The sequence below is a fragment of the Canis aureus genome, chromosome 24 (assembly GCF_053574225.1).
Source record: "Canis aureus isolate CA01 chromosome 24, VMU_Caureus_v.1.0, whole genome shotgun sequence".
Taxonomy (NCBI): domain Eukaryota; kingdom Metazoa; phylum Chordata; class Mammalia; order Carnivora; family Canidae; genus Canis; species Canis aureus.
The window spans coordinates 19641965-19662037 of record NC_135634.1 but is presented as its reverse complement, the minus strand read 5'-3'; the positions used below and the strand labels follow the sequence as shown (position 1 = coordinate 19662037).

Below are 20073 nucleotides of genomic sequence, written 5' to 3'. Positions count from 1 at the left end.
AAACGTGTGTGTATATATATATAATACAATGGAAAGGAACAATTTAAAAAATACATATAGCATATATATGAAAATTTTTAAATAGTAAGAGAAATTGAAAAAATAACTCAAAAAATAATAATGAAAAACTTAAGAATAAAAAAAAATACCATGAATGCTATATACTTCCCCCAGAGCTGAAGTTTTACAGCCCTCTATCATCAGTAAACTTGGTGCAGGCCAGTTGTTCCTGCTGGTATTCTGGAGGGACCTATGCACTGATTCTCAGGTGCCCTCACCCTGGTGGAAATGCTCCTCCCTTGCCAGGGGGGCTGGCTTAGTGTATGTAAGTGGCTCCGGATTCCCCTGAGTAATGCTGTTTCATTCCCTGAAGGCTTTCTGCACTGATGGGAGGGACAAAAATGGCAGCGCCCCAATTTTTAGCCCTGGAGCTGAACATTCATGCCCTTTACTCTTCAGTGAGCCGTCATTGAAAAGCACTCAGAAAAGAAAAAAAAAAAAAAAAAAAGAAAAGCACTCAGTTACTCTTGCCTCCCTGGTTTCCATCAGATCTCTGTGTTCACCCAGACTATGAGCATTTTTATCTCAGGCACTTGAGTTTCAAAACTCAAATTTTACAGACACCTGTGCCACAGACTCGTGGTGTTCCTCCTGGTGAGGTAAAGGAGGGCTCCTGCCACGCTTCTGCCTTTTGCTGGACCCCTGCCAGGAAACTGATTACAAGACTGTGCAGTAGTTTGCAGTTTATGGTAACACAGAACAGAAAGCCAGCACCTAGACTCACTGTTTTCAACCAGCTTTCATGCTCTTATGCCTGCGAATTCTGCGCACTCAGACACCCTGATTCTTTTGTAACCCAAGGGATCCTGAGACAATGCTATTCCACCTGGGATTCTGTCTCACCTGAGCACTTTTAAGCCAGGGATGTACATAGCAGACTTCTGAAAGTTACATTTTGTGCTCTGCTGCTTTTAATACTTTGCAGTAGCCTCCTTAAGCATGCTCCCTCCCCTCTGCCATATCCTCCAGTATAACACCCCATATTCAAGTCTCTGCACCTCTTACCTTCCAAAAAGTGGTTGCTTTTCTCTTTGTAGGATTGCAGCATTTCTTTTCTCAGATCTCTGATTTCATAGGTATTCAGAAGGATTTGATAACTGTCTAGCTGTGTTTGAGAGAGTAGAGATACTTAGGGTCCCCTACTCCTCCACCATCTTAAGTCCTCTCCCATGTCAATTTTTAAAATTTTTGCTTTTCATTTGTTTCAATATATTTTCCTAGTGATTTTTTTTGTTTGACCCACCCATTTGTGTTTAGGAGTATGTTATTTAATTTCTACATATTTGTGAATTTTCCAGTTTCCTTCTGTTAATGTTTTCTAGTTTCTTTCCATTGTGACCAGAAAAGATATTTTATAAGCTTTCAGTTTTTTTTAAATTTAGGTTTTAAAAGACGTGGTTTTTGACATATGATCTAACCTGGTGAGTGCTCCTTATATGCTTGAGGAAAATGTGCATTCTCAGTTGTTGGGTGGATTTTTCTCTTTATGTCTGTTAGGTACAATTTATCTGTAATGTTGTTTAGTCTATTTTTTTATTGATATTCTATATGGTTTTTCTATCTGTTATTGGAAGTAGGAAGTAGGATATTGAAGTCTCCACCTACTATTGTAGTGCGTTTCTCCCTTTAATTGTATATTTTTGGTGTTCTCTCAATAGGTAATTTTTTCTCTTGTAACAGTTTTTGACTTAAAGTGTATTTCATCTAATATTAGTATAGTTCTCTCTTGATTACAGTTGGCACAGGATGTATTTTTCCATTTTTTCACTTTCATTCTATATATATCTGTATATCTAATGTGAGTATCTTATAAATCCTAAATATATGTTGTCATTTTTTGAACTCTAGTCCTCGACTCTGTGCCTTTTGATTCTGAAGTTTAATCCATTTAGTTTTAAAGTAATTGTCAATAACGAAGGACTTTTGTCATATTGTTTTCACTATGTTATAGGACTTTTTTATCATTCAGTTCCTCTATTACTACCTTCTATTCACTTTTTTGTAGTGACATCTTTTAACTCCCTTCTGATTTCTTTTTTTGCATATTCTGTAGTTTCTTTATGATTATCATGGGTGGATTTTTGGGGGGATTACATATATTAAGTTATACCAGTCTATTTTGAATTGATACCAACTTAACTGAATTGCATGTAAAGACTCCTTTATATCTCCTTCTTCTCTGTTTTGTTTTCACAATTACATCTTTTATGTATCATGTACCCATTAACATAGATTTTTTTTAATTTTTTTTTTTATGATAGTCACACAGAGAGAGAGAGAGAGGCAGAGACATAGGCAGAGGGAGAAGCAGGCTCCAGGCACCGGGAACCCGACGTGGGACTCGATCCCGGGTCTCCAGGATCGCGCCCTGGGCCAAAAGCAGGCGCCAAAACACTGCGCCACCCAGGGATCCCCCATTAACATAGATTTAAAGTCATTTTATGTATTTGTCTTCTAAATCCTGTAGAAAATAAAAAGTGGAGTTATAAACCAAAATTACAATAATACTAGATTTTATATTTGCCCGTGTATTTACCTTTACCAAGTACAAGTTACTTTTTCTCCTTTCATTTAACCTGAAGGACTTTGTTTAGCATTCCTTAAAGGACAGATATATTGATTATGAACTCCCTCAGCTTTTCTTTAAGTTTTCCCTTATAGTTTGATGGACAGTTTTGGTAATTTTAAAAGTCTCAGTTGGCAGGTTTTTCCCTTTCAGCACTTTATATTTTATTTTAATTTCTTTAGAGAGCGAGTGATCAGGGAAGGGGAAGAGAGGGAGAGGGAGAGAGAGAAAGAGAGAGAAAAAGGGACAATCCTAAGCAGGCTCCACACCCAGTGCAGGGCCCAACATGAGGCTCGATCTCATGACCCTGAGCCAAAATCGAGAGTCAGACACTGAACTGACTGAGCCGTCCAAGCACCCATTAATATTTTAAGTATGTCATCCTGTTGCCTTCGGGCCCCCAAGGTTTCTGCTGAGAAATTAACTGATAATCTTACTAAGGATTCCTTGTGAGTGACAAATTGCATTTCTCATACTGCTTTCAAGATTCTCTATTTGTCTTCCAAGAGTTTGATTATATTATTTCTCTATGAGGGTCTCAAGTTCATTCTACTTAAATTTCTTTGAGTTCTTGCACTTGTAAGTTTATGTATTTTATCTAATTTTGGAAGTTTTTAGCTATTGGGTCTTCAAATAATTTCTGTGTACCTTTCTTTCTCTCCTGTTTTAAGAACCTCCCATAATATATATGTTGTTTTTCTTGAGGGAACCCCTCAAGTATCTTAGGCTCTGTTCTATTCATTATTTTTTCTTTCTGTTCCTCAGACTCTGTAATTTCAGTTGTCCTAGCTTCAGATTTACTAATTCTTTTTTATTCCTGCTCAGATCTGCAGGTGAATCCCTCTAGCGAATTTTTCATTTTAGTTATCGTTCTTTTGAACACCAGAATTTGTTTCATTTTTATAATTTCTGTGTCTGTTGATATTCACATTTTGGTCCTTCATTGTTTTCCTAATTTCCTCTAGGTTCTTTTGCATGTTTTCCTTTAGTTTTTTGAGCATACTTTAAGCTGTTGTTTTAAAGTCTTTAAGGCCTATATCCCTGCTTCTTCAGGGATGGTTTCTGCTACTCTGTTTTTTTTTTTTTTCCTTTGAATGGATCATGTTTTCCCATGTCTTTGAATGCCTTTGGTGTTTTTTGTTTGTTTGTTTGTTTTTTTGCCTTTGGTGTTTTATTGAAAATTGGGCATTTGAAAACACAGCCACCTCTCAGGTCATTGCCAACTGGCTCTCTCCAGGGGCAGTCTTTCATTGAGTGAGCATGCTCTTGAGCCCTAGAATCAGCCTCAGGTGAAGACTTAAGGTGTTCTTGGATCTTTTCTGAACATGCATCTTCCCTGGGCTTGAGTATGGTTTTCTTGAGTATGTTTTTTTTTTTTTTTTTTAATTCCCTTATATACACAGCTACTTTTAAATTTATTCATTTCCGAAAGAGTCTCACCCAAGCTTTTGCAAGCCTTGGATATTCTACAATATGTCTTTATGATCTCTTACCCAGGGATCTATCGCTTTTAGTCTTCTACAACCTTCCCAAGTACTGCATGTTGCTTTTTGCTGCCAGAGCTCCAAGTTAGGTGAAACAGAGTAGTTCCTCAGACATCCCAGAGACAAGTGAGGACACTACAGATAAAGTGTGCTATGCTCCCTCTGGTTTGACAGAAGGAATTAGACCAAGATTACAGCATGCTAAGGAGAGGGCTGGGCCAAGAACAAAATACTATGGAATTTCCTACTGTTTTGAATGTGGCTTTTTCTTGATTTTTGCATTTGCTGGGTTGTATGCCTTTGTTTATTGTCCGGAGTTTCTATAAGATTATTTTAACCAATTTTTGCCTTTTTTTTTTTTTTGACATCTCCACTGGGTAACAAGGTCTTAGAGTTACCTAGTTTTGCCATTTTGCTGACTTCAATCCGTAAGCAGAAGTTTTTAGAAACCATACTAGAACTTAACAAAATAACCATTTTCTCACCTAAAGAATGCTTTCAGATTATTTACAAAGTTACTAAAATGGTTTTTGGAATATCTCTTCGCCTTCAGAGCCTATGTCACATTCTTACATTCTTGTTACTCTTCAATATGGCAGGCAAACACTCCTTTTTTTTTTTTTTTTTTTTTTTGAGACAAGATTGGATTTTGAGGAAATAAAGTCATTTGTTTGATAATGTAATGAGTAAGTTACACACTGAAATTTTTGGTACAAATTTTTTTAGTTGCCATAATAAGGTAATTCCATCAGAGGCCCAGAAAAGATTTTGAGGAATGAGGTACAAGTAATGAAGGAGTTGCTAATTGCCTAAGTGATTACTTTAAAGATTATAGGTAATTGATACTTATGTTCTGGTTTGGTGAAATCTTATTTTAAAATCTCATATTTATGTCATTTGTATCCGTTGATAGAATTTTAAAATGTGAAGGCACATCTTTATGGGAAATGAATACAAATTGTCTTTGAAATGGCATAAGTGATTACAAGATAGGATTTCTCTTTTAGGTGGAATCATCTAGGATCTGTCTGCTGTAATCTATGACAGCTTAATCTGTGACAAATTTACATCCTTGTGCTTTTTCTCTAGTTATCATTGACTTGAATGACGTTTTAAACCATGTTCATAAGCTAGTGAAATTACTCTTTTGATATCACTCAGTTGCTATAAACTCACTTTCATATGAGTATTTATGAAATTCTGTAAAATAATTTTGGGATCTTATATGAAGGAAAAAGAACCTGTGTGAAGAAGTAGTAAGAAATACAGATGATTATCTATCAAGTGTAATAATGGCTAAAAGCTACATTGAAGAGAAAAAAAATGATTTGGCTGCAGCTATGAAGATAGCAAGAGAGTTAAAATCAGCTCCTTCTTTAAGGACTTATTGTGACCTGAATCAGGTAATTTTGATCATAATGTGAATTATTTCTGAGGTTTGTTATTTTACATGGCTTTGGAATATGATGTTTTAAGACATAAAATTTTTTTAAGATTTATTTATTTATTCATGAGAGACACACAGGGAGGGAGAGAGAGAGAGAGAGAGAGAGAGAGAGAGGCAGAGACACAGGCAGAGGGAGAAGCAGGCCCCATGCAGGGAACCCGATGTGGGACTCGACCCCAGGTCTCCAGGATCAGGCTCTGGGCCGAAGGTGGCGCTAAACGGCTGAGCCACACAGGCTGCCCAAGAATGTGTTTTCAGATTGTCCTAATTTATCTTGGCCTCAATTTAGAGTTCTTAGTTGTTTGAATTCTAAGACAAACATTAATAAATTTGTTTAGCCTTTTATTATTTACCAGTTAGGGAAATGGCACAGTAATAAGGTCTTTATAACAGATGATCTGAGAGCAAGTAGGATGACATTGAGTTGGAATTTGATGTTCCTAGGGCATTTGAATAAAACTAAATGGAATTCTCTTTTTATAAACAATTATATATGTCTCATTTAAGATTTCATGCAAGGTTTTTTTTTTTTTCTCTTTTCTTCCCGCTTCTCCAAATGTGCAGGTCAAGAGATAGAGTGCTTCCCCTATGTTCTATCATCTAATCGTGTGCCTAGGGAGCACATATGGGAAAAATAAAAACACATTTCTGATGAGACCATTTGGCATGACGGTGTTAACCATCAATCTTTTTGCTGATTTCTACCTTGCTCCCTTGGGTTATAGATCCTACTCTATTGTCTTTAAGTCCTCATGGCCTTTTTCCATAGATAATCAGGTGTTTGGGCTGAACTGAAGTATAAAATAGAAGCCATTGGTATATCTACTTCCAAAGTCTCCAAGTAAAGAGAGAAGAGTTGACCACCATCTTACTTGGTCAGACTTCTTCCAACCATAGTTCTAAAAACAATAGTCATTTCCTGTGTATTACATATGAGACATTAGGAGGTGTAAGAAAGTAATAAAATTTGGTATTCACCCTAGTTAGGTTTATTAAGATGAAGCAAAAAGACGATGGAGGATAGCAATGCAGGTACAGAGTGAATCTGATCAGAATTTTCTCCTATTACATAAATATATCCCATTTGTTAACTAGACAACAGTCTATTAATTTTGTTATCTATTAATTTTTATCTCTAAAAGATTTTAAATTTCTTTGGGGGGAAAATCATAACTTACTTGCATCCCTTCCTTTGGGTGCCTAAAATTAAACCTTAAACACATTAATTAGTGAGACACTTATAGGCTGTAGTTTCCTTCTTAAATTTTATTTTGTTTCAACATTTATTTTTTAAAAATTCCCATCTGAGTAATGCGTCTCTTTTGATTCTAGATTATCCGTACTTTGAAATTAACATTTGAGAGTGAATTGTTACAAGTTAACTCTCTAAAACTAAGGAACTCTCCCAGGTAAGTAAATTGTAATTCAGAAGAACCTAACAATTAAGTATAAAAGTGTATTAGAGGCTAGATTTATTAAATAATAAGCAATTATAAATTGAAAATTTATGTCACAAATGTGTCCCAAATTAGCAACCATGTAAAGTAAGAATAATTTATGATAAATTAGAAAAGTATGTTGTCAGCTGACTTTTAGAGAAAGTAATAAACTTCTATTAGAGCACTTAAAAATATTCTTTGAGTTTTTAATGTTAGCAACTTTTATTTAGAAAAAGTAATAAAGTGATATTAGAACATTGACTTATATGCTCGTGTTTTAGGTTGAATATGAATTGTAGTGAGATCATCTGTATGTTCAACAATATGGGAAAGATTGAATTTGAGCGTTTAACAAAGTAAGTATAAGAATGGCAGAATGGGCGGGGGGCACCCAGGTGTACAGTCCATGGATAATCATGAGCCTTCCCAATGAGTATATCCTTTAAGATATTTTGATAACTTGAATATGATTACTATCAAATATTTTTAATATCAAAAGCTATTCTCTCTTTTAGACTGCGTTGATCTTGTCTTGATTTTAAGGTTAATTTATAGTAGTCTTAAGTTTTTTCCTAGTTTTAAGGGAATGTATCACTCCAATCTACTTCTACTTCTTATATGTGGTACTTAAACAACAGATTTGCCCAGTAAGAGCAGGTATTGACATATGTCAAGGACAGTACCCTGGAGAAATACTAAATTTTAAGATTGAGAAAGGGTAACCTGCAAAACAAAACTGAGAATGGAGTAGGCAAAGGTTGAAAAACAAACAGGAAAAAGTGGTGTTCTAGAAGTCAAAGGAGGAATTTATGAGACTGGAGTCAGTTGATAGTGTTAAATGTCCCAAATCTTGGGCAGCCCGGGTGGCTCAGTGGTTTGGTGCCACCTTCAGCCCAGGGCATGATCCTGGAGACCTGGGATTGAGTCCCATGTCAGGCTCCCTGCATGGAGCCAGCTTTTCCCTCTGCCTCTCTCTCTCTCTCATGAATAAATAAATGAAATCTTTTTTTTTTTAAAAGTTCTAAATCAAATAAGAACTGTTATAAAAAGAAATGTTTAGTTTGCAAAGTTGGGTACGTATATGTATCCTCAGAAAGTGTTTGGATTCAACGTGTATTTTACTTATATTCAAAGCATACCTTTTCTTGGAAGAGAGAGAATATGTATCATTGCTAAATATAATTGGCTTTGTTGGCTATTTCTAAAACACTTCTTAAATGATCTGTGATGGGGCAGCCCCGGTGGCGCAGCGGTTTAGCGCTGCCTGCAGCCCAAGGCGTGATCCTGGAGACCCGGGATCGAGTCTCAGGTCGGGCTTCCTGCACAGAACTTGCTGTGTCTTTGCCTCTCTCTCTCTCTCTCTCTCTCTGTCTCTATGAATGAATGAATGAATGAATGAATGAATGAATAAATAAATAAATAAATAAATAAATAAATAAATCTTAAAAAAAAAAAAAGATCTGTGATGAAGCTAAATCCAAAATGGGTTAAAAAAGACAAGCTTTTTGAGACTCAGTCTCATATCTTTGGTAGAATTTCTGTACTTGTAGATTGATAGCCTAAATCTGTGTTGATATGTGAGGAAGGTAAAAAAAATATGGAGTAACCTTCATAAATAATCAACTGTGGATTAGTGGCTACTGAATAATACCCAAAGGATTGACTAATGATGATTTTTAGGTGAGGCAGAGATTTTAATGATTTGCTCAGGACTACCCTTCACTGTTTTCTATACTTTATTTTTAAACCAGTGAATTAAAAAAATAATCATAAAATAATTTAAAATGAGATAGCTGAGCCAAATCAAAGTGCTTTTGAAAATCTGTAGTCACTGTTCTTTAGGACTAGAAGACTGTGACATGATTGTATCTTTCTTCAGCTTCATTGATTATACCTCTTGTTGAACTTTTAGAACTCTTGGCTTGCTTAGGGCTGGGAATGGGCAACAGTTTCTTTCTGGGTAGTGGAAATGTTCTAAAATTAGATTGTAGTGATGGCTGCACAACTGTAAATTCAGTCAAAATTAATGAATTTTATGCTGTGTAAATTATACATCAATAAAGCTATTTGGGGTACGTGGGTGGTACCTTCGGTTGAGCATCCGGCTCTTGGTTTTGGCTGAGGTCATGATCTCAAGGCCCTGAGACTGAGTCTAGCATGGAGTCTGCTTGAGATTCTCTCTCTCTCTCTCTCTGCCCCTCCTGCTCATACTCTCTCAAAATCTTTAAAAACAATAAAGCTACTTGGGATGCCTGGGTAGCTAAGTGGTTGAGTGTCCGCCTTCAGCTCAGGGCATAGTTCTCAGTCCGGGGATCGAGTCCCACATCGGGCTCCCTGCGAGGAACCTGCTTCTCCCTCTGCCTATGTCTCTGCCTCTCTCTCTCTCTCTCTCTCTCTCTCTCTCATAAATAAAATCTTTTAAAAAGTAATAAAGCTATTTTAAAAATACATCCGAGGCACCTATACAATAATTTTACCTCTTTATATGTGTCACAATATTAACTATCATGTGGGAAGAAAATGGCTTGAAGGTAGATATTAAAAATTTATGAAACAACTTAAAGTAGCCATATGCCTGTCTGGTTTTTTTTTCTTGCAAATTTTTGTTTAAATGTCAGTTAGTTAACCTGCTGTGTAATATTGGTTTCTGGTGTAGAATTTAGTGATTCATCACTTACGTACTATACCCAGTACTCATCACAAGTGCCCTCCTTAATCCCATCTATTTTTTAAACAGATGTGATCCCCAAGAAAATGAAGTGGGACAGAATATTCAAAAGAAATATAATCATAAAAAGGAATTTTCTTGTCATGATACATACCTATTGCGAGAAAAGAAAAAGGTTGACATGTCTGTTCTAAGTAATGAAGCCTCAGCACCTTCTTTGCAACGGGAAGCCAGTGATGTGCATTTAGAAGCAGAAGACTTCCAGCCACAGAAAGAGGTTGTTGCAGCACCATCCCCTAAAACCATTGCTGTTCTGCCTCAAATGGAATCTACCCCTGATGTGATAATTGAAGAAATTATTGAAGAAAACCTGGAAAGTGAGTGAAAATACAAAAGCAAGGAAACAGTATGTCTGTAATTAGAAACTAAATTAGTCCCTGTACTTAACAGAAACCTACTGCTGTTATCTTATACCTCATTATGAGTTAACACCTATTGGTTCCTTGCCCCTACTTTCATATTTTCCAAAATTAGGATAATTTTATTTTGGGTGCAGTAATCTAACCTCTGAGATGTAAATTTAGTATTTGGTTTAATTGAGGTATTTGATTTTTTGGTGTTCCACACATAAGCCTTGTAAAAAAAAAAAAAGACAAAAATACAAATAAGAGAGATATTTGTAGAGCAATCTCATGGCTTTGTCCTTAAATTTAAGAACAGGTTCTCCTAAATCTTCATTCTGAGATATGATCTGTTATAAAATGAGTTAACATGAATATAATAGCATCTGTTTTATAACATTTCAATGTATTCCTAGCAGTTGATTAACGAACGATGCCAGTATTCTCCCCATTAACTACTGCTGTGTAGTTAGTGTACTGCCAACCTTAAGACCATGTTCAAGTTCTGTTTTAGGATTCTTCCACCCACTTCCCAACCTGTTTCAATGGTTGATTCTCCAGAATGACCTTTTGAATGCAAAAAAAAGGGACATGTTTTCAGTTGTTTCCATTGTATTATTATTGCTGATATCTCAGTGAGTTAAAAAATCTGTCATATCTACTGATAAAAGGAGTCTTACCATTCCAGTGTTTTGTGAACTCAAGTACAGCTTTTTAAACAATAGTGTGCCATTGTCAACCTAATAAAACTAGTACATTTGCCTTTATTTCCTGTTTTGATGAAGCATGCTTCACACATTATCTTGTGGAAACACCTAGAGATCCAAAAAAGCCTTTTTCAGAAAAAAAATAGTCTTTCCCTTTTGGATCAAAAGCAGGTACTTTAACAACTCTGAACTTGATGTTGTGGAGTTTGCTGTATGTAAATAACTGTCATGTGTGAAGGCAGTGAGTAAAATGAACTTTACTGCTAACTAAAACTTCTTCCTTTTTAATGTTAAAAGTTTTAGCTGTTACTGGCAAAAATATTTCTGAAATCTGTAACACTTCTTTCAGCTGTCTCCCCACTTACACATATTTATCTCTTCACACCATCCTCAATATGGGTATTTTTCTCTGTGATCTGTATTGGATAGTTAAAATGATACATTCTTTGTGTTTTAAACATTTTTACTAAATAAAACATCTACATCATTCAAAAATTATATATTAAAATACTGTGAATTCTTCCCTGACCTGTCCAATTTCATTCAGTCTCTCCCTCCCTTCCACAGTTTCTTTATGCTTATACAAATATATACATCATTTTTCTGTTTCTGTATACAAAACATAGCATACCATATATATTGTTTTCTTTTAATTACCTTTTAAACATTGCATTCTGGACATCTTTTCAGTAGCTACATTTAGCTTCATTACTGCTATATACAAAACATTTTTCTCTTTTATTTGACCCCCACAACCCTACAGCCTCCACCAAAACACACACATCTTCCTCTAGGTGTTGCTCAATATATTGGCTTTGCCTAGACATTTTTTCACACTTTTCTAGCCAGGTAAGATTTATGCTTCCGAGTGTCTATGAGCTAATTATTGGTTCTTTGGATATAGTATAAGCAGGATTTTTGGGATATGCAAGAGACCTACTTATTATCAATAGAGCTCTGAGTTCCAAAATGTTCATAAATAAACTCTGATGTTTTGTTATAATATGATAGAGTTACAGCATATCTTGACTGCTACTCCATGTAACATACTGGGAAGTAAAATATTTGCAGTTCAATTTGCTAAAGAGTTTAACGTTGAAAGTGGGATCTATTTGTTTTATTGTTCTGGTTATTATTTTGAGTTTGGACTCTTGTGAGACTTAAGTATTCTAGAGTTTTCAATGCCACAGGACACTTAATATTCTTTTTCCAGGATTTTGCATTCAGTTTTCATGAATTCTTTCCTAACTTAAAATATATTAATGTGGTTTAAATATTCTCATCTAGGTTCTCCAGAGCTAGTTTTTGTAAGCCATGTAATACATCCTTGCCACTTTTACATCCGGAAGTATTCACAAATTAAAGATGCAACAGTATTGGAAAAGAAGGTGAATCAGTTTTGCAATAAGAGTTTACACCTTGATCCTTCAGACATTTTGGAGCTAGGTAATGAAATATTACTCCAAGCTACAATATCAAGTTTATTTAAGTATTACAGTATTTGGCCAACCCACATAGACCTTTTATAATACAGATTTGTATTCCAAGCATAAAAGTTTTAAAATTACATAACATAATTTTATTTAGGTAATTTAGCTAAATATTGACTGCTGAGTGAGGTATATACAAAAACTCCCATAATGGAGTGAAAGAGTTATTTTTTAAATTACAAAATCCTTCACAGGTTATGTAGTTTGTTTCTCTGTCTCCAGGGAAAATTGACCTGTAAGATGGTTCCTTGTAGTGTGACTACAGTCCCCTGCTATCCACATGTGAATACTGAAGATGTCATTAAGCACTTAGATGCAGGAGGACAGTGGTGTCTGTTTCCTAGGGCCACTCAGAAGGTAGTTGGTAAACTTAATCAGTCCACCCTAATTCTTAGGGTATGCCCAATTTGCCATAATTTAGGCTTTTATTGCAAATGTTTTCCTTATAACATATTGAATAAATTCAGTTATACTCTATAATAAGATAAAGCTATGATGTGTTTGATTTATTAATGGAGTGAGAAAACTGCTGGGTTTCTTTTAAAGATTTTATTTATTCATGAGAAAAAGAGAGAGGCAGAGACATAGGCAGAGGGAGAAGCAGACTTCTTGCAGGGAGTCCAATACAGGACTCAATCCTAAGACCTCAGGATCACTCCCTGAGCCCAAGGCAGACGTTCAACCACTGAGCCATCCAGGTGTCCTGAGAAGTGTAGTAGTAAACTTTTATGGCTACAAATATTTCTCCTAAAATTTAATACATGCCCAAGAGAGTTCAGCCTAGATTCAGAAAATGTTATAAAAAGCCAAAAAGTCATCCTTTGTTAAATTAAGAATAATTATTATTTCAAGGTAAATGACTTAAATACTCATTTATATTTTGAAAAAATGATAAGGAAAGAAATGTGATGTGATGCTTTAGGAGGATATCCTCTTGTTCCCTTTTCATACCTATGCTCTTCATTATAAAGAACAGCAAATGTTTTCCATAGGCCTTTCTCTTACCTATTGCAAAAAAAAATGGCTTAATAGCATGTAGTTTAAAACTCAGAGTATTGCTTATGTGGTATATCAACATAAGAGAAAAGTTGATGACAATCTTTAGACCACATAAACATTTTCACAGAACTAAAAATTAAAAGGCTGCCCTAATGCACCTCTCTCAGCAATCCTGTTTTTATTAGCATATACAGAAGGGATTTATACAACATCCCTCTGTATATAATCAGTGGTCAGGTCTACCAATTTATTTCTGATAGGTAGCTTAGTTATTAAGAGGGTGGACTCTAAGACAGCCTGGATTCTCCTCCTGCCTCTTTGCCTACCCGCGTGATGAAAGCCCTATCTCCATAGTGTTGTTGTAGGGAGTAAGTAAATTCAAACATAAAATACTAAGAACATCACTGAGCTCATAGTAAGCATTCAATTCAGGCCTCTTTCTTCCTTGACCTTTTTTTCCTGATTATTAATTTTTAACTCATCTGATACGTCCTCTGCTGCTAGGTCCTTGGTTCATCTTCACCTTCTCTGAATATTAATTCTCTGTATATTAATGTAATTTTGGCATGTCATATACTGCCTCTCATTATTTCTTTATTTTGATTCCTCTTTATCAAGAGAAAGTAATTGAAAGTAATTGTTTCTTCCTTTATGCTACTAAAGTATGTACAAATTTCAGCATGTATATATCTGTATGCATTTATGTGTATATGAATGGGATAGAAAGTCTTTATTGTAAGTACAGTCATTTACTTGCCTATCTCTTTTCCTTTCTTGAGCTTCCTTTATGGCAAGGTGGTCTCATTCATCTTTGTTATAGTTCATAAAATATAGGTCCTCAATAAGAGACTGCTAACTTTGTTTTTACCTCCCTGTTTACCTATATAACAGGAACTGCCACAATATCCTACCTTTATATTTTTCATAGCACTTGATATGTACTGTGTCATCAGTAAATAGATGAATTAAAACTTCTTAGTGATGTAACTAATATACATGTTCATAGATTAGAGCTTATTAGATACTTTTCTCCATAAATACTGATAATGATTTGTCTTCCTCATTAGGTGCAAGAATATTTGTCAACAGTATTGAAAATGGAATGTGGTGCCGTGGAACTATCACTGAATTAATTCCGATAGAAAGTGAAAATATTAGAAAACTTTGTAGTTCAACCAGATTCTCAGTCCATGAAGTTGCACTAATACAGATATTCATGGTAGATTTTGGAAATTCTGAAGTCCTAATTGTTGCAGGGTATGATATTTTATAGTTATTACATTTTCCTGGCCAGTTTGGAAATATTTGTTATCAGAGGAGTGGGATACTAAAGAATAAAGGAAATTGGGAAGGGGTAGAGAGGAGTAATTTATCATTCTTCTAAGGTATATAGCTCTATTTTTTATTTTGCTCTATTATTTATTTTACTAATTACTAAATTAGTAAAGTATTATCATTTATCAATATTACTACATGAGGAGCTTGGAAAAGTAGTGGATCTTTGGAGGTTTTTTTGGAAAAGAAGCTTTTTGATATGTCCAAACTCAAGTACTTTTCTATGTTGCTTCAAAACTAGGAATGATGCACAAAAATATTTCTTTTAAATAAAGTTTACAGTTAACTGCAGTATGATTGAGTAGAATTTTAAATCAGATTTCTGTAATTTCATTAGTGCATATTAAAGTGGGATAATGAAAAAAAATAATAAAGTGGGATAATGTCTAACCCTAGGTACTCAAAAATATTTTAGTCTTCTAGGAATATAAAACAAAAATCATAAATAATAAAAATAAAAATATTTCTGCAATAAGGACCAGTATTAACTATAGAATGGTCACTAACTAATGGGCATAGCTTTATAGATAGATTTCTGTTTGGGGCCATCATTATCCCCCTTAAGTCTAGACTTGAGTAGATACATAAAAGACAATTCAGATAAAGTCGATTGAGATTTAATTCTATAGATAAAATAGGGTCTATGCTTATAAAATATGGATTAAATCTATGTAATAGGAAAGTATGAATTAGAATACAACTTTCTAGAAGATTTAGCTTAAGGAGAGTATCCTTAGAAATGCAACCTTTTATGGGGAAAGCAAGTTTGGGTTTCAAGTATTATTTTCAATAAATATTACTTGAATTCTTCTAGAGTTGGTGATACCTATGCAAGATCAGAACACATTGCTGAGCAGCATATAGTACTAAATGACTTATGCTTAGTTCTAAGGAAGTCTGAACCATATATTGAAAGGCTGCTGAAAGACATCCACCCATTAGCACTGCCATGCTCATTGAAAGACATTGTTCCACAGAATTCAGTAAGTGAGACTTAAATTATTTCTTCTTTGGGGGCTAAATGTCCCAATTCTAGCTATGTATTGCCAGTCAGATTGCAGAGTGTAGGTTTAAGGCACCAATTGTTTTTGCATAATAAATAATCCATGCCAGTAAAAAAGGGAATTAACTTCAGTTTTCATAATTGGAAACATTCTTAATGAGAAATTGAGTCGGGTAAACATATGAATGAATGAATGATAGATGAAATATCAAAGTAAACCACTAAATTGAGTCACATGTAGAGAAAAATAAATTTTACAATATGGTGTGATGTGTGTGTTTCTATACATTTCTTCACTTTTTTGTTTCACTTTGTTCATTAGTTGTAGCCCATATTGCATTCTGCTTTATATTATTTATGAATACTTAATCCCCAGTGAGACAAAAACTCTATAAGACAGGAATTGTATTTAAGACTATATGTTAAATTAAATTATATTAGCTGTTATATTATGAAATCTGAATGCAGGAATCTGTGTCTTTGCCCATCATTGTATTCCCAGTACTTAGCAGATTATCTCACACATAGTTGGCATTTAATAGATGTTTGAAAGAATGAGTAAATGAATAAAAAATGTAAAAGGAAACATAAATATTAGCACTATTGTTTTCCTCAAAATGGTAAAATTGGTTTAATTTAATCTTTTATTCTTTTTTGCATTTTCTGAGTAAACTTTATAAAAGAGGTTTTATTTTTTGTTTTTAAGAAACTTGTAGCTTTTGGGATGCCTGGGTGGCTCAATGGTTGAGTCTGCCTTCGGCTCAGGGCATGATCCCGGGATCCTGAGATGGAGCCCCACATTGGCCTCCTTGCAGGGAGCCTGCTTCTCCTGCTGCCTAAGTCTCTGCCTCTCTCTGTGTGTCTCTAATGAATAAATAAATGAAATCTTAAAAAAAAAGAGAAAACTTGTAGCTTTTAAAAAATTTGAATATAGCTGGGACACGCTGTTAAATTAGTTTCAGGTATACAACATAGTGATTCACTAACTCTGCTGGATGTATCACAGTTCCAGATTTCAAAATATACTACAAAGCCAAAGTAATCAAAATGGTATGATACTGGCACAAAAATAGACTCCTAGATCAATGGAACAGGATAAAGAGCCCAGAAATAAACCCATGTTTATATGTTCAATTAATCTATGACACTGGAGTTTTGGTCTTTTTCCCTATTGTATATCCTTATATTTAGTAAATGATGCTGGGGAAACTGGACAGCTGCATGCAGAATGTAACTGGACCACTTTCTTATACTATACACAAAAAAAGACAAATTTCTAAATGTGAGACCTGAAACTATAGAAGTCCTAGATAAAACATAGGTAGTAACCTCTTTGACATCAGCTTTGGCAATATTTTCTAGATATGTCTCTTTTGCGAAACAAAAGCAAAAATAAGGCATGTGAGACTACACTAAAATAAAAAAAAAACTTTTGCATAATGAAGGATATCATCAACAAAACAAAAAGGCAACCTGATGAATGGGAGAAGATAGTTACAAATGATATATCTGATGAGGGGTTCATATTCAAAATATATAAAGAATGTAACACCAGAATATGTAGTTTTAACCCTTGAAATTTAGTTATAGGATCTTAAAGGTTCAAAGATCAATTGAAAGTTTTTTAATGGGTGAATATTTTTCCTTATTGTTTAAGTAGTCTATGCCTCATATATTCCTAGTTAAAGGAAACTAAGTTAACTGATGAATATAAATATCTTGATTGCATTACATGGCTTCCATTATGCTTTCTAAATTACCTTCTTTTTTTAATTTGAGAGAGAGAAAGCACAAGCAGCGGGGAAGGGCAGAGGGAGAGGGAGAAGAACACTCCCACCGAGTAGGGAGCCCAATGTGGGACTCAATCCCAGGACCTTGGAATCATGATCTGAGCCGAAGGCAGACGTTTCACCAATTGAGCCAACCAGGTGCCCCAAAATTATCTTTTGAATTTGTGTCATTAAAATGGAAAAATAGTATGTTTTATTTTAGAATATTTATAATCTTCATATTAATATTCAGAAGTGAAACTAAATTCTAAAATACAACAGCTTATGGACAACTTGAGACTGTTCATAAAATCAAAGATCTAAAGGTACCTGGCTGGCTCAGTTGATAAAGCATGTGACTCTTGTTCTTGGGGTCATGAGTTCAAACCCACATTGGGCATAGAATTCACTAAAAATAAATCCATATGTTGTAAATATATAAACACTGGTCTTGGGTTTCTGGCCCTAGTTGTTTAGTATCTGTGGTTGAGTAACTTTGCTCAAGTTTGCAGACTGGTTGTATTTTGGATTTATAAAACAAAAGCTAAATCCAGAGCATTGTACCATTAGTTATTACTAAATACATTGGAATTTTACTTTTTCCACAGGATGTAGGCTGGGGAGAAGAAGCTAAAGTAGAATTTTTGAAAATGGTAAATAACAAGGCTGTTTTAATGAAAGTTTTTAGAGAAGAAGATGGTGTGCTAATTGTAGATCTGCAGAAACCACCAACAAATAAAATAAGCAGTGATATGCCTGTTTCTCTTAGAGATGCATTAGTTTTCATGGAGTTAGCAAGGTAGGTAACTTATTAAAACAAATACTTTTGAGATTATAGTTATAAACTGGAATAGCAAATTTTAACTTTAAAAATTATGTACTGACTCTAAAGTGAACATAATCCAAGAGGTTAAAAATATTGCTATCAGAGTTTTCTAAGTACAGTTTGAAAACTGCATTCAGATAATTTAAGTAGAAAAATTAAGGTAGCTCAAAATAGAAACTATTTATAGATACTGAGTATTTTTTAGACTTCTGATAACTTCACAAACAGCTCCACTAGGGTTTTAAGAATTATTAGTTTAACAGTTCCTGATTTAAATTTTCTAACCTTTGGAATAAGTTCATGATCACCACTCTGTATTTAATGTATGAATCTAGAATAGATGAAGTTTCTTCCTATACCACCATCAGTGATGAACAAAGTAAGCTGACTAACAATGGACATAGTGAAAGATACTTTTTGTCCTGAGTGATGAGATGACTCTGGAAGTGACTCCAGTAGGTCTCATTGTGGAAAAAATAAAAGTAGTCATAGAGATGGAGGGGATCACAGAGATCCCTCAGGTGGTCTTACTGAGTGCCACCATAGTCTGTAGTTGTCAGTTCCTGAAAGAGAAAAGACTAAGTAGAAGATACAAGCCTGGCTTAGAAATGTCCTGAAACAAATTCAAAGGTCAATTACTGATTTTTGAGAGTTGACTTTTAACCCGGCTTGATAATTGGAGACAATACCAAGAAATGTATCAGAAAAGAAATTGAAAAGGGAATACTCTTGGTAGATAAATCGGTATATGTGTAAGTCCTTTCTTCAGACCAAGTTGCTGAAAAAGACTTTTTAAGAAAATGGGTTGCTTATGGTTTTGATTGTGCTTTTAATCAGGTTTAGGTCGCAATCACCAAGAAGCCTCTCTGAAAAAAATATGACTCTACACTATCACCCACCTATTTTGCCTAACGAAATGACAGATGTTTCAGTTATGGTTTGTCATATAAATAGTCCTACTGATTTCTATCTTCAGTTGGTAAGTATTTAATATTCCTTTGAGACAAGTATTTTTTCAAATTTTAGTAGAAATGTATAATGGAAATGAGTACCCAGTGTGAATTTTAGAGCAAACCACTGTAAATTTAAGTTACTTAGTTGCAACTTTAAATGAGAAAATCACATGATTTATAGTAAATTGAAGGAACTCTTCATCATGCTAATTAGTGAAATATGGAGGGAAAGGACAGTGAATGATGCTTAATAAATGTGTTTCTTGCTACCTTATGAAATCTGGGGAATAGGAAATCACATAGACCTGAAATCAGAGTACTATGAGAAAACCTGTTTCTGACAGTGGACATCTGAGAATTTTTACTAGGTAATTTCCTGAATTTAATACCAAAATAAATTCAGATCAAAGGCATTTCATACTAAATTTTGAATGTGGACTGATGGGTTTGTTTAGATAGCTACTAACAAAGAGTTCATCCTTACCAATCTCTCTGTGTCTGTGTTTCATATGAGTTAACTCATTCTACGGGCCATAATGAATGAATAATCTGTTAATCTTCACAACAATCCTGTGAGAAAGATACTAGTATTTTCATTTATATATGGAGACTCTAACCAAAGGGATGAAGCAACTTGCCTGACGTCACACAGCTCAGAAGGGATGAGCCAGGATTGAACTGGGCAGTGTAACTGCATTCAGAGCCTGCCACCTCAAGCACTGCAGCACACGATAAGGGCTCCCCAGATGAGTTGTAGAAGTCTGCTTATTTGGTACTAAGCTAGGACTTACATATATTTCTTACACTGAATATTTTATATTGTCTTTTATTTAAATTGAAGTAAAACATAAATATACCATTTTAGCCATTAAATATACAGTTCAGTGCCATTAAGTATGTTTTGTGCAACCATTGCCATTATTCAT

The 20073-nt window shown here is 34.6% G+C and overlaps 1 protein-coding gene across 3 annotated transcripts in view; it reads left to right on the top strand.

Annotated features, from left to right (window-relative positions):
* The window catches only part of RNF17 (ring finger protein 17), a 116476-nt gene that overhangs the window by 25076 nt on the left and 71327 nt on the right, over positions 1-20073 (top strand). For all 3 annotated transcript variants that reach the window (XM_077868492.1, XM_077868493.1, XM_077868491.1), the window contains exons 7-15: positions 5342-5513; positions 6890-6966; positions 7278-7352; positions 9734-10041; positions 12060-12218; positions 14329-14518; positions 15411-15579; positions 17977-18167; positions 19032-19173. In XM_077868492.1, the coding sequence (XP_077724618.1) occupies positions 5342-5513; positions 6890-6966; positions 7278-7352; positions 9734-10041; positions 12060-12218; positions 14329-14518; positions 15411-15579; positions 17977-18167; positions 19032-19173 (1483 nt within the window). The remainder of the gene's footprint in view (positions 1-5341; positions 5514-6889; positions 6967-7277; positions 7353-9733; positions 10042-12059; positions 12219-14328; positions 14519-15410; positions 15580-17976; positions 18168-19031; positions 19174-20073) is intronic.